Below are 12,506 nucleotides of genomic sequence, written 5' to 3'. Positions count from 1 at the left end.
AACGTAGAGAAAACGAAAGACCCTCCCACCAGTACGTGATGACGTCATAACGCTACTTCACGGATCTTAAAATTTTTGAGTGCCAGATACAAATAAGCTTTAAAATATTTAGCACTGTTAAGTTAAATTTGAAAAAATCTTGATAGAGCTTAATACTTTATAGTTGAATCAACTACAAAATGACATTTAAGTTGTGTAACCTTAATAGTTATGAGTCAGTACAAGTGTTAGGGTTTACAGTGTGTTCAAAATGGGAGGTGGCGGCCTCTCGTCCAATCAGAGCACGAGAAATCATCTGCCTTCCGTTTCATTCAAAGTGCCTTCCTTTTCATTCAAAGTGCCTTCCTTTTCATGCAAAGTAACTTCCGTTTCATGCATACTCCTTCCTCACACACACATATAAACTCTTCCTCACACGTTCATATATACTTGTCTTTCACATACATACATTCTTTTTTAAGAGTGACAATGAGAGTGAGAATGTATGTATGTGTAAAGTAATATATATGCATGCGAGAGAGAGAATATATGGATGTGCAAGTGAGAATATATGAATGCGTAAGAGAATATATATGCATGCGAGAGAGAGAATATATGGATGTGCAAGTGAGAATATATGTATGCGAAAGAGAGTATATATGACTGTGAGAGCAAGAATGTATGAATGTGAGAGAGAGAATATATGGATGCGTAAGAGAATATATGTATGCGAAAGAGAGTATATATGACTGTGAGAGCAAGAATGTATGAATGTGAGAGAGAGAATATATGGATGCGTAAGAGAATATATGTATGCGAAAGAGAGTATATATGACTGTGAGAGCAAGAATGTATGAATGTGAATGGTTCAGAATAAATAATGTCTTATACGGCCCCTCATAGTTTCCAATCGGCTTGATACACTCGATCCAAATAATCAATGGTGGATAATGTCAAGAATCAGAGGACTGGTATTTGCCTTCTTCTGTAACATACCCAGTGGATAAAACCCAATATACCCTTCATGGGGTAAAATGTTTATACAAATTTTAGGTACTTGTGTAACGGCACTCCACCAATGACGATAACGTCTAGCTATTTGTGCATTAGTGTCTGCCACTATGCGGCTTATGGTGAAGGATAATATGTACTTCCCTAAAGATTGCTTTTAAATTTTGAGGAAGTCTCACATTGTTAACGGAAATGTAATCACAAACTGTCAGACAAGATGTCAACTTCCTTTGGCTGTACTTCTTATTCGTTGAATTTCATCGTGTGCTGTTGTGCCACTTAGGTGTCAGTTGGCTGTGTATGTTATTCCTGCTTGTTACTGCTGACTCACAGGCATTTATTTAATTCTTACACAGGGATAAAAGTTCTCTAGTTATCTGTAAAAATTATTGTTTTTTAATAAATGGACAATCTTGCAAATGTGCAAAAATCTCTTTCCCCTTTTTAGAAATGCGCCTATGACATGCTAACACACCAACTAAAAGGGATTACATCTTTACTTTGGCAATTAGTGTGCTGTAGCTGTGGTCTTTAACAAGTATTTTTCCACGTACAAAACTGTGAAAACAGTCCAAAAATACACTGTGAGAAAATTGCAAACAACCGACTGCCTGTGCGGTGGATACACTCACAGAGTTGTAATGAATAACTCGCCAGAAGCATCCCACTGGATCATCCAGCTTTCTCTCCACTTCTCCTTTTTCTCCCTCTCTGAAAAAAACCATTGTTGTTGTTTTTTTTTCTACTCCACAACTAAAAGCTGGCCACTGTGCAGCAAATGCTACCTGTCCTTTCACACACTCCTCTCTTTCAGAAACATAACAAGCTGAATATTGTTGACAGTGTCCCTCGAAAAAAAATATTGCCAAATAGTATTGACATGTTTACAGTACCGTGTAAAGTAATTTATATAATCTTTGTACGTAGATAACACACTGTAATTTTGATAGCCTGTAGAATCAAGTCTGATATGTTTAACCTTCTTGTACAAATTCATGTGTGTCTAATCTAGAGGATATTATTTTTCTGTTGTCTTACTCATTGTATTTTATATTTAGTAGTAATAAAAACTGAAATGGAAAACAATTGCTGTTTTATTGGATTTTGCTGATAAAGGTTTTGCATAGGTCAATATTTGTTGAGGTATTAATAATTACGTTTATGAAGATGAAGAGGTTCTCCTTAGGAGTGACCAGCCGGTTAGACAGGATAAGGAACGAGTACATCAGAGGGACGGCTCATGTTGCCTGTGTTAGCGACAAAGGCAGAGAAGCCAGACTGAGATGGTTTGGACATGTTCAGAGGAGGGATAGTGGATATATTGGTAGAAGGATATTGGAGATGGAGCTGCCTGGCAGGAGGGCAAGAGGACGGCCAAAGAGGAGATATATGGATGTCTTAACAGAGGACATGAAGTTGGCTAATGTCAGGGTAGAGGATGTCCATGATAGAGTGAGGTGGAAAAGGATGATTCGCTGTGTCGACCCCTGATTGGAAAAGCCGAAAGAGAAAGAAGATTAATAATTACTTTTATCAATATCCTTTGGTGGCCAAACCATTGACATGTTTTATAAATAAAGAGTAATATGTACTGATGACAAAGAATAAAGACCTTTTACATTTAAAAAAAAAAAAAAAAAAATAGCAACCTACAGAAAATAATTTTGTATTTTTCATTTGAGTCCGACCTGTGTCAGCAAGTTATTCTAGACGTTTCTGCACAGTTTTATGTCTAATATACATATTTATGATTAAGGTTAACAGAGATTAATAAAGATTTGAAAGAAAGCTGAGAAAGGCTCTTTCATGTCGTCATGAGTAACGTTAAAATGGGCGGGAACTTGAGTTAACGTTTCAGCCGGTGTGGGGTAGGGAGCACTCCTGCCCCCCTGCGGGTAAAGAAAGCACCGCATGACAGCATGACAGAGACGCGGGTTGCTGATTAACCTCGTCTTCTCAGTCTCCCGGGACACGAGAGACGGACGACAGTGTTCTCATCGCGCCATGCTGCCGCTCCGCCGCCACTCTTTACCATGAGCGAGAGCAACAACTGCGCACGCGGACGGGCTTCAGCCGCAGAGGACCATGGCGTGTCGGTTGAGTTCCACAAACTTGTCAGCCATGACAAACAAAGTCACTGCCACCAAGATAACGACAGTGACGAACGGACAGCAGAGCAAGTTCACTTGCGCTGCTTCGGTGATGATGATGAGGATGATGCTGTGCGGAGGGAGAAAGAAGAAGCACAAAAGAGCAGAAATTCACAGGAAATCAGCGAGAAGAAAACGCTCTGTGTCTGTCCGCCGGCTTTTTACGTCACAAACAAGCCGGCAACTCCTGGAGATGAAGGTAAAAGAGCGGTCATTTAAAAAAAACTTCCCTGTCCTAAACTTTCTTCACTTCCTGTCGCTGTACGGAAACTTTACGATGAAGAAAATACGTCAAAATGGAGACAAACCCACGAACAGCACTTTCTTGAGAAGCTTCACATTATACAACCGTGCTACGTCACGTTCCCTGGATGAAAGGGTGTCACGTGTGTGATAACAGCCAATTAGCTGCGTCATAGTGAGATTAAACCCGTTTTATGATTGCGCCTCTCTGTATTAAGGTCACTGTTACAGATAGTAGATATTTTAATTTTCTTAAACGTTTGTTTTAAAACAAGAAGGTCAGTTTCAAAGTGTTTTTGAAAAGACTTATTAATCAAAATTCACCATTACTCTGAGTGGATGCATGACTGTGCACCTTTACATTCAGTGACAGACAATCACATCTATGGGTTCCTTTTTGCTTACAACATTTTAGAAGTTCTGATAAAAAAAGTCTATATTTATTTAAATGTTCTAATTTACTTAAGAAATTGATCAAGTGTTTTTTTTAAGTAAAACGTGCCTTTTTCCATTTACCTGTTGTAACTGTAAATCTTTAAAGAAAAGCTATGAATTAACTTACATTTTGAAATTAAAATAAATAAAAATATTAGCAAAAAGTTTGTTTTTTATGATTAAATTTCCCTTTTTTATCGGGGAAGTTGTATTCTAATAGGTGAAATCCGTGAAATAGGAATACAGATGTTTTAAGGGTGTGAAATTACCCCCCCACACACACACACTTTATACACTTTTTATTAGACAGACAATTAACATTTTACCTCTTTCCTCTTGTTTAAGCTCTGAGTCCAAACCTTTATAGAAAATTAAGCCCAGTATTAGAGCATGAAAACAAAGATCTGATCGTGATAGAAGATTTTTAAAGATGAACACATTCTGTACGCCATATATGGCACGTAGGCGATAAATTGACAAAGTCAACAGCCAATCAGGACACACAACATTTTTCTATTAAAGAAAACTTGCTAAATTGCACTGAAGGAAATCAGCAAAACTGCTAAATGTGAAATGCAATATAGCGAGAGAACAAAGTACTTTTCTTTCTTTCTATCTCCGCATTCTTCGAGGACAAGTTCCCACTTTCTGTTCCTGGATTTGGGACAAGCCAGAAGTATAACATAATGATCCTTATATGACCACTGGTGGTTGCTTTCAAAAGAGGAGATCACTCCCATGTTTAAAACAACAACTTTTTCTTACAATAACTTCTGTATAACCTGGTGTTGCTATCTATTGCTTTTGTTGACTCTCTTTACTTTGTTCCACTCAATCTGCCATGTTTGTGATTTTTGTGAAGTCAAACGTAGCATCGCTAAGGCTACATTCACACCGGGCATATGACATGCATTCAGGAACGTGGTTAACGCGCATTCTAGAATGTGAGTCTAGCCCATTGTGTTCAACTGGACTGTTGCTACGCGATACTAGGTATAGACGGTGGACTCATAAATAAACTTCACATAAATAAATGTCACAAAACACTCATATTAATTAGATTTTAACTTTATGAAATCGATGACTTCAAATCCGTATAAAAGGAAAAAAGAGTAGTGAGCATGGTGTCCGAATTGCTTTTAAAATTCAGGACACTACATAGTGCCGGACTATATAGTTTTTTAGTAGTTAGGGGTTGGGATGTGAGTTCAGACACAGCGTAGGTATGCCAAATGGAAACGACGTCATCGTTTTAGTTAAGCTTTAATCTCTGCAAACATGTCTTGTGTTTCCTTATAGCAGATCGTAATCACTTAAAAAGGTTAAGGAACTCTTTAGCTTTTGTATTTTACAACAGCTTTTCTTGTGCCACCACTGAGTTAAGTATAGCTTTGCTATTTTATGTGTAGTCAGCATATCACCCCTATAAATCGATACACATTTCCACTGATACATGTTCTCACTCAAATTGAGATAAAAATGTCTTTCCTCTTGTGTTTTAAATTCACAGACAAACCGAAGAGGTGTCCAGGTCTGGGTTTGTTCTATGCCTTCCTGTCCACCGTTTTCTTCTCCATCATTGCACTCTTGGTGAAAACCATTCAGGACCTTCACTCTATAGAGATCAGCGCCATTCGCTGTTTCTTCCAGATGCTTTTTGTTATCCCGTTACTCATCTACAACAAGTAAGGATGACTTCAAATAACAAGGCTAGATTCCTGGACTGTTTTTTTTCTGTTAGAGGCTATAAAACCAGCTTGCAGTTAAATGGTAGATTTTCACTGAAACTTTCCAGCTTTTGTGTTTGTGTATTTTCACCCAGTTGAGGGAAAAATATCTGATTTCCCTTCTGAAACCTTAAGCCATCATAATATTGTGAGAGATGTACTTTAGTACTCTCATGCTGGTCATGAAAAAAACCAACAGTTCTTTCTCACTGTCCCTAATTATACCTCTGAAGGCAAAACTAAAGCTTTTGATTTTAATGTTCTTGTCAATTATTTTTTCCATAAACTTTTGCATGATATCAGCTTTTTAATTAGACATAAACTGTACATTACATAGCCTTTCCCAGTTTCATGCCTTACTTTCACACCTCTTTGAAAATGAATGTTAAGAAGCTAACAATTCTTTTTGTTTATTTGTTCATCTTTAACCCATTTGCACACTAATCTCAGAACGTCACATGCATTTATACTAAATTCATACCTCAATCTCAGCCTTTCTCCTCAAACCTTGGTCACGTTTTTCTGTTCAGCCTTTCATACATTCGATCAGTTGATCAAGTCATCCACCCATCCATCTATGTACTCCTTTAGGACAGGTTTCCTTGGCCCCAGAGATAAACGTATTTATCTGGTTCTTCGAGGTTTCCTTGGTTCCAACGCAATGATAATGCTCTATTATGCAGTTCAGCAGATGCCGCTGGCAGACGCCACAGTCATCATGTTTAGGTAAGTGTTGGGAAAACTCATGTTTGTGTTGTGATAACACACTTTTTCCTCTATTGAATCTGGATTAGGTAAACATGCAGCCTTTTCCTGTAAATCTGGAGATATCACTAAGGGCGCTTTGAATTTGGTCATTTACATTTTTGTTGTCTTCATCTTTAAGGTCTTACTCTGATCATCTTTTGATGTATTTTCAAAGCGTTCCCAGTGGTCGTTTAATTATGATAATGCCGTTTTTAGCTAAAATCAAAAGACCTGTGTCGTTTTCCAGAGCATATTCTGCAGAGCGGCAGGAGTTCATTAGAAATTGCTCTCTGGGTTGAGGGCGGAACCTTTGAAGCAGAGTGACGCCACCCACCTTCTCCTCCCCGTTGCTGAGAGCTCTTTGTTTACACTTTCTCCCGCTAGCTTACAGCCCATCACAGCCCCAACCTAACAATATTGGTGTAGCAAAAATGTGGAGCAATATTGGAGCTATCCAGCCATATAGTTTTGAGCCAAATGGACGTTCACGGATCTGGTCGTCCCTAACTGGATGCATCGGAATGGAGCGGAACATGGAGCTTGTGACCCGCCCAGCGTAATTTCTACGTCACAATAAGCTCTTTTTCAAACTGCATTTTTTCCGTCTGCTCCCAATTCACAACGATTTGCATGAAGATATTCTCAGAATTTAAATTTTAAGCTAGTTTTCTTCATATGCTACATGTCTTCCATCTTCAAAAAACAAATCTCACAAGAACATATCAAAAACACCAAATTCACTATTTTCATCAGTGAGTCTTTAAGTGAACCAAACTACGGAGAAATTTCATCAAATATTCCCCAAAAAATGAACATTGACCCTTATGGAGAAAAACGTGGAAGAACAAAGAAATCAACGTTTTCTTGACCCCCTTACCTTAATTAAAAAGATTCTTTATCTATGAGAAAATTTTCCATCTTTTTGTGATTTGGGCTTTAGTTTTGTGGGCAACTTTTTTTTTCCCTGTACGAAATGTTCTTCATTTATGTCCTCTGGGTTCACTTTCTTTCTCGTGTGCTGGATTGTTTGTGCCGATTTTCAGTGTGCAGAGCTGCACCAGGGTTCACTTGCAAGTAAACCAACCATAGTTGTGTATAAAATCATGTTCACAGCTGTTCTAGCATCTATAGACGGGTTTGTTCTCTCTCCAGCATTAGAATTGTGTTAAACACTTCGGTTAGTTTTTGGAAATCACAGCAAGATCAGCACCAAAAGCTGCTTTAGTTGACAATTATGAATAAAATGTCATCGAAAACTATTTTTAAACCACTTAACCTTTGGATTTAAAGCCTAAAAAAAACTTATTTTCTTAAAGTTACATGGGAAATGGAGTTCAACACATAGTGCTAGTTGTTTTTCAGGTTTCTTTTCTCAGTAATTGATGTTGGAATATTCTGTTCAGACTTCATGGCTCTTTAGATAATGTTAGGCTTTGTTCTCGGTGACGAAATGAATTCTGTTGTAGAACATACAGGCTTTTGTCAAAGCATCCAAAATTGATTCAAGTTGTAACCGATTTCTGTTTCCTCGTCTGTTGTTTACCCAACAGCAATCCAGTGTTTACCTCCCTGCTGGCGTGGATCTTCCTCAAAGAAAAATGCACAATCTTGGACTGTGTTTTCACAGTTTTTACTCTCACCGGAGTCATCCTCATCGCCCGCCCTCCGTTTCTTTTTGGCGAGCACCTTGGTGGCATTGAGGGCAACTACAGCAACCACATCAAGGGGACTGTCGCTGCCTTTGCAGGTGATGTGATTATCAATTCGTTTGACCACCAGCAATGTGTCTTAGGGGCGTATACAGGTCAGGTTGAGATCACCCTGGCAACCAGGAAAAGTGAAGCCGTGCATCCAGTTCAGCAGGAAGATTATCTAATAAATCATTTCCCTCTCAGCAGGAGTCTCCTCCTTCCTGTACTTGGATATCAAAGAGGTCTTATAGAGTTAATAGGGTGAAACTTCTTTCATTTAATGCTTGAAGAGTTCATTTAGCATAGATAGATAGATAGATAGATAGATAGATAGATAGATAGATAGATAGATAGATAGATAGATAGATAGATAGATAGATATTTACAATGTGTGAGCATGTCAGCAAATATATTTCTTAGTAGTCATTTATAATGGATGACAATCCCCACTTTTGTGTGGGATGCATCTCAAATTCCGATTATTCTGCGTTTAAATCACCATTTAAAAAAAATAAAAACCTGATTCAAAATGGTGTGGCTTTTCACATTAATATAAAAAAGTTTATAAAGGTCAATATATTGTAAATGGTGCCAGATGTTAGACACAAAGAAAAGTGAGGTCATTGAGGTTTGATAAATTGTACTTTATAATAACAATTTTTTTGGTAACAAAAATGAAACTAAATATCCTATGTAGCATACATCTTTGCAGCTTTATGTCAAGTAATTGTCCTTTAAAAAAGTGATTCAAAGCGGAGTTGTCAAAGTCCCACATGTTTTGATCTGTTTTTTTCAAAGCGTTCCCAGTCGTGTTTTAGTTATAATTATGCCGTTTAGCTAAAATCCCAAAAACCTGTTGTTTTCTTGGACCTAGTTTTTGCAGAGCGGCAGGATTTCATTAGAAATTCACCTCTAAATTGTTGCGTGGAGCGACAGCCAGATGTCATGACAAAAAAAACACTTTTATTGGAGTGGGCCTTTATTGTAAATTTAGTCAATTCAGCGAGTGGAATACAGACTCGCCTAAGATTGATAGCTGTGTTAAAAACTTTCCATTTGCCAAAAAAAACAGCCTTACTTTAGAACATTCAACTCCAGACTATTTGGAATATTTTAACCCCTTCTGGTGATTTTTTTTTTTTTGTCTTATCTCTTTATTTGTCAATCCCTGCTCTAAAAATAAGCCCCTGCAGCAGTTGATATTCTTAAATAAAAATCCATCTCTCTGTTATTTATCATCCAAAATCCTTAAGAAGCAGCAGGAGGATACGTCTGATTTTCTGTGCATCATTTTACGTTTTTCAAAAATAGTAAAACACTATTAGACGTGTGTGATTATAGTTTTGTAGGTTTAAAATAAAGACCAAAATGATTTTTTAAATCCAAATAATTCTATTTCAAACTTTTGCCTTTAGCATTAGATCAAGTTTTGATTTAAAAACTTGCGGTGCTTTTGTTGCATATTGGCATTATTGGGCCTACACAATAAATCGCAAATTTAGCGTTATCGCGATATCAAGCTGTACAATATGCTTACGGCAAAAGTCGTGGAAAATTGCGATAAACGGATATCTTAAATTAGCTAAAGCAATCTTATGGTAGCCTGCAGTATTTAACGAATCAAATAAATCTATTTATGCATTTGACCAATCAGATTTAGCCCATTTGTTCATCTGTCACAATTATATCTTCATTACAATATTGATTACTAATATCGTGAGCTTTCCTCATTTCATGCAGCCCTAGTCATTATCACGCAATAATAATTTCTCCAAAACTGTCCTTCCAGGAGCGATTGGAGCTGCCTTTACCATCATCATCCTCCGTAAGATGGGGAAGAGCGTCCACTACTACCTCTCTGTGTGGTACTATGCAGTTATTGGTTTCATAGAGGCCGTCATCACCGTCTTCATCCTCGGGGAGTGGAAGATCCCCGCCTGTGGCCGCGATCGCTGGCTGCTGGTTCTGATCGCCGTTCTGGGCATCGCCGGTCAGAGCTTCCTCACCAAGGCGCTGCAGACGGAGAAGGCGGGGCCCGTGTCTCTGATGAGGACCGTGGACGTGGTGCTGGCCTTCTTCTTCCAGTTCATCTTCTTCGGCCGCGCCCCCACCTGGTGGAGCCTCGGGGGATCTCTGTGTATTGTGGCGAGCACCAGTGGGGTCGCGCTCAGGAAGTGGTACAGCAACTCTCGCAGGAAGTGAGTCGGGCACAAAGCAGGCATTTCGTTACTGCCATGAAATCCTCATTTAGTCCATAGTTTTATTTCCAGTTGTATGCAAATGGGTGTTCAGGTCAAAGTGTTACCAAGCTGGATCCCAAAAATATTTCCTTTGGAGCTTTTATTTTGTTAAAACTGCACTTTTCCTTCGTGTTGGTTGTGAGGAGTCGCACCTTTTTATTGATATTGAAAACACCTCTGATACTGTAGGTAATAATATATGAGAAATAATATCATTTTTTTTGTGGCTGTGAGGCTTGTTCATACCGCACTAATAAAACATATGCAGCATTTAAATGCTGATTTAAATGTATTTAAGGACATTTAATGTCCATTTCATTATAATCTTTCCCTTTATCGCTGATTCTGAATCATTTATCCCGTATTGCATGAATTCTACAGGATAGTAGCTATTACATGAGTAATAATCTTTTCATTTTGACCTATAGTTTAATTGTTATTAAACTTTGTTATAATGGGTCAGTCATATAAAAGAATAAAACAAAGAAGCAAACTATGCATTTGCAGCTAGATTCATCTCAAAGTAACAAGTTATACCAATTTTTATTCTCTCGTCTGAATTAAAAAATCAATTACTCTCAGGGATTTTTTAACTTTGGTTTATTTAATAAAAAACTCAGAGCTCACACTAATTTCTTCCCTGTGGAGCACACACTTTGTGTGACTAAAACCCTTTTTTTCACACAAAAGTCCAAGAAGAAATGTTATTAAAGGAGTAAAGTTTATTTTATTTTTAATCTTTATTTCATGTCTTCCATTTGGAGAATTGAGACTTGGGTTCCAGCTCATTCTTGGCACTTTTGGTTAAAACCTTCACTTAGAATTTGAACCTAGTTAATAAAATGGCATCTTTGCACTTTTATTTGATTTTTATTCCCCCATAAATATTTACTATTGGTGTAAAAGAAAAAAAGGTTAATGCTAAATTCAAGACAATATATTTTTGCTAGTTTGATGAAAACTGTCATAAAAAAACAACATTAAGTTTATTCTTCTTTGCCACTTATTGCACTGATATGTTGAGTTTGTCTTTTTCCTTTGCATTCATCACATTATGATCAGACTTCCCCCTTCACTGTTTTCAACTTTAACTGCTCCAAATTAAAAACTTTATTTTGAAATGTAAGACTATATTTAGCAGAAACCGAAATGTTTGTATCTTAAAGGAAATGCAATAAAAAAAACGAGCAGTAAAAACCCTCTATGCTGTATTTCTGCTGTTTATTTCTATTTTTGTAAAACATTTTACCCTTCAAAATGAAGATTACTGTTTTGAAAAAACAATGAAATGAGTTTGGTTTGCCAGCCTCTTGTGCCTTTAAGAAAATTATTTTATTTTATCATCTGCGAATAGATGTTAGAAAATGTGTTGCAACAATTGTGTGTCCAGTATTATGCCTTTGTTTGTGATGATTTTCTTTTTTTTTTTTTTTAGTTTTTGGTAAGACTGCTGTGTTTTCTTGTGTTTCTGTGCAAATCTTCTCATAAAGTACTTTTACTGCAGTTAACAGAAAACCACAAGTGTCTGAAATTGGGTTTGTCTTACTTCATCTTCCCTTAAATTGCTTTGTGAAAATTCAAATTGGAATTTGTTGCCCGATGTTCTATCATATAAATCTTTGTTCAAAAGCATGTATAAAATTTTGCCTTTAATCTATGCAATAATTTCAAAATTAAAGTCACTTTCTACATCAATGAATGAGAAGAATAATGATTTGAACGTCAATCTTTGCACCCATTTCAAAGTCGGTGCAAGAAGCAATCTGACGCACAAAACGCTTCAAAATCTAACACTGTTGTGCCCCTCACCACACTTTTTGTTCTTTTGAGCTGTAAAAGAAATGATTTGCCCACTTTAAATAAGCTTTAAGAGACTCCCATAGAAATAACAGTTTTAGAAACATCGGGTGTGTCGTTTCTTTCCAAAAAAAGATCAATGTGGGAGGAAACATATTTACAAAACGTCTTCATGGGTTGAATCCAACCTCCACACCCGTTGTTGCGGGACATGAGCAGTGGGAAATGATATATCTACTTGCACAAGTGCATGATCCGAAACGATGATAGCATGGTACTTAAAAAGAGAAGTAAAAATATTATCCACCAATTGGTAATCAATCGTTGAGTATGAATGATGAACAGAGAGTAATATTTTGCTGATGGCTGGGTTACACGCAGCGGGCCGGAGACACCATCCTTTTGGATGACTGTTGAGAACAGAAACTGATTTGGAGGTCGTTGCTGATTGATCTATCAAGATTCGGATCAAAACTACATTTAGAT

At 37.3% G+C, this 12,506-nt stretch overlaps 1 protein-coding gene across 1 annotated transcript; it reads left to right on the top strand.

Annotated features, from left to right (window-relative positions):
* Positions 1–2,866: 2,866 nt before the first annotated feature.
* slc35g1 (solute carrier family 35 member G1) lies at positions 2,867–11,918 on the top strand. The gene is made up of 5 exons (XM_004080250.5): positions 2,867–3,339; positions 5,329–5,503; positions 6,137–6,271; positions 7,843–8,039; positions 9,773–11,918. Exons 1-5 carry the CDS (start codon positions 3,024–3,026, stop codon positions 10,183–10,185), a joined length of 1,236 nt encoding a protein of 411 aa, XP_004080298.1. The 5' UTR covers positions 2,867–3,023; the 3' UTR covers positions 10,186–11,918.
* The last annotated feature ends 588 nt before the right edge of the window (positions 11,919–12,506 follow it).

This window comes from Oryzias latipes, chromosome 19 (genome assembly GCF_053564925.1).
Source record: "Oryzias latipes strain Hd-rR chromosome 19, Olatipes_Hd-rR_3.1".
NCBI classification, from domain to species: Eukaryota; Metazoa; Chordata; class Actinopteri; order Beloniformes; family Adrianichthyidae; genus Oryzias; species Oryzias latipes.
This window is presented reverse-complemented; position numbering and strand designations above follow the sequence as displayed.

Bases quoted from the DNA above. Each gene is read 5' to 3' on its own strand.
- slc35g1 (XM_004080250.5), top strand. From the start codon at position 3,024: ATGAGCGAGAGCAACAACTGCGCACGCGGACGGGCTTCAGCCGCAGAG. The intron at 5,504-6,136 runs GTAAGGATGACT...GTACTCCTTTAG, and splicing joins CCGTTACTCATCTACAACAA to GACAGGTTTCCTTGGCCCCA. The intron at 8,040-9,772 runs GTGATGTGATTA...CTGTCCTTCCAG, and splicing joins GACTGTCGCTGCCTTTGCAG to GAGCGATTGGAGCTGCCTTT.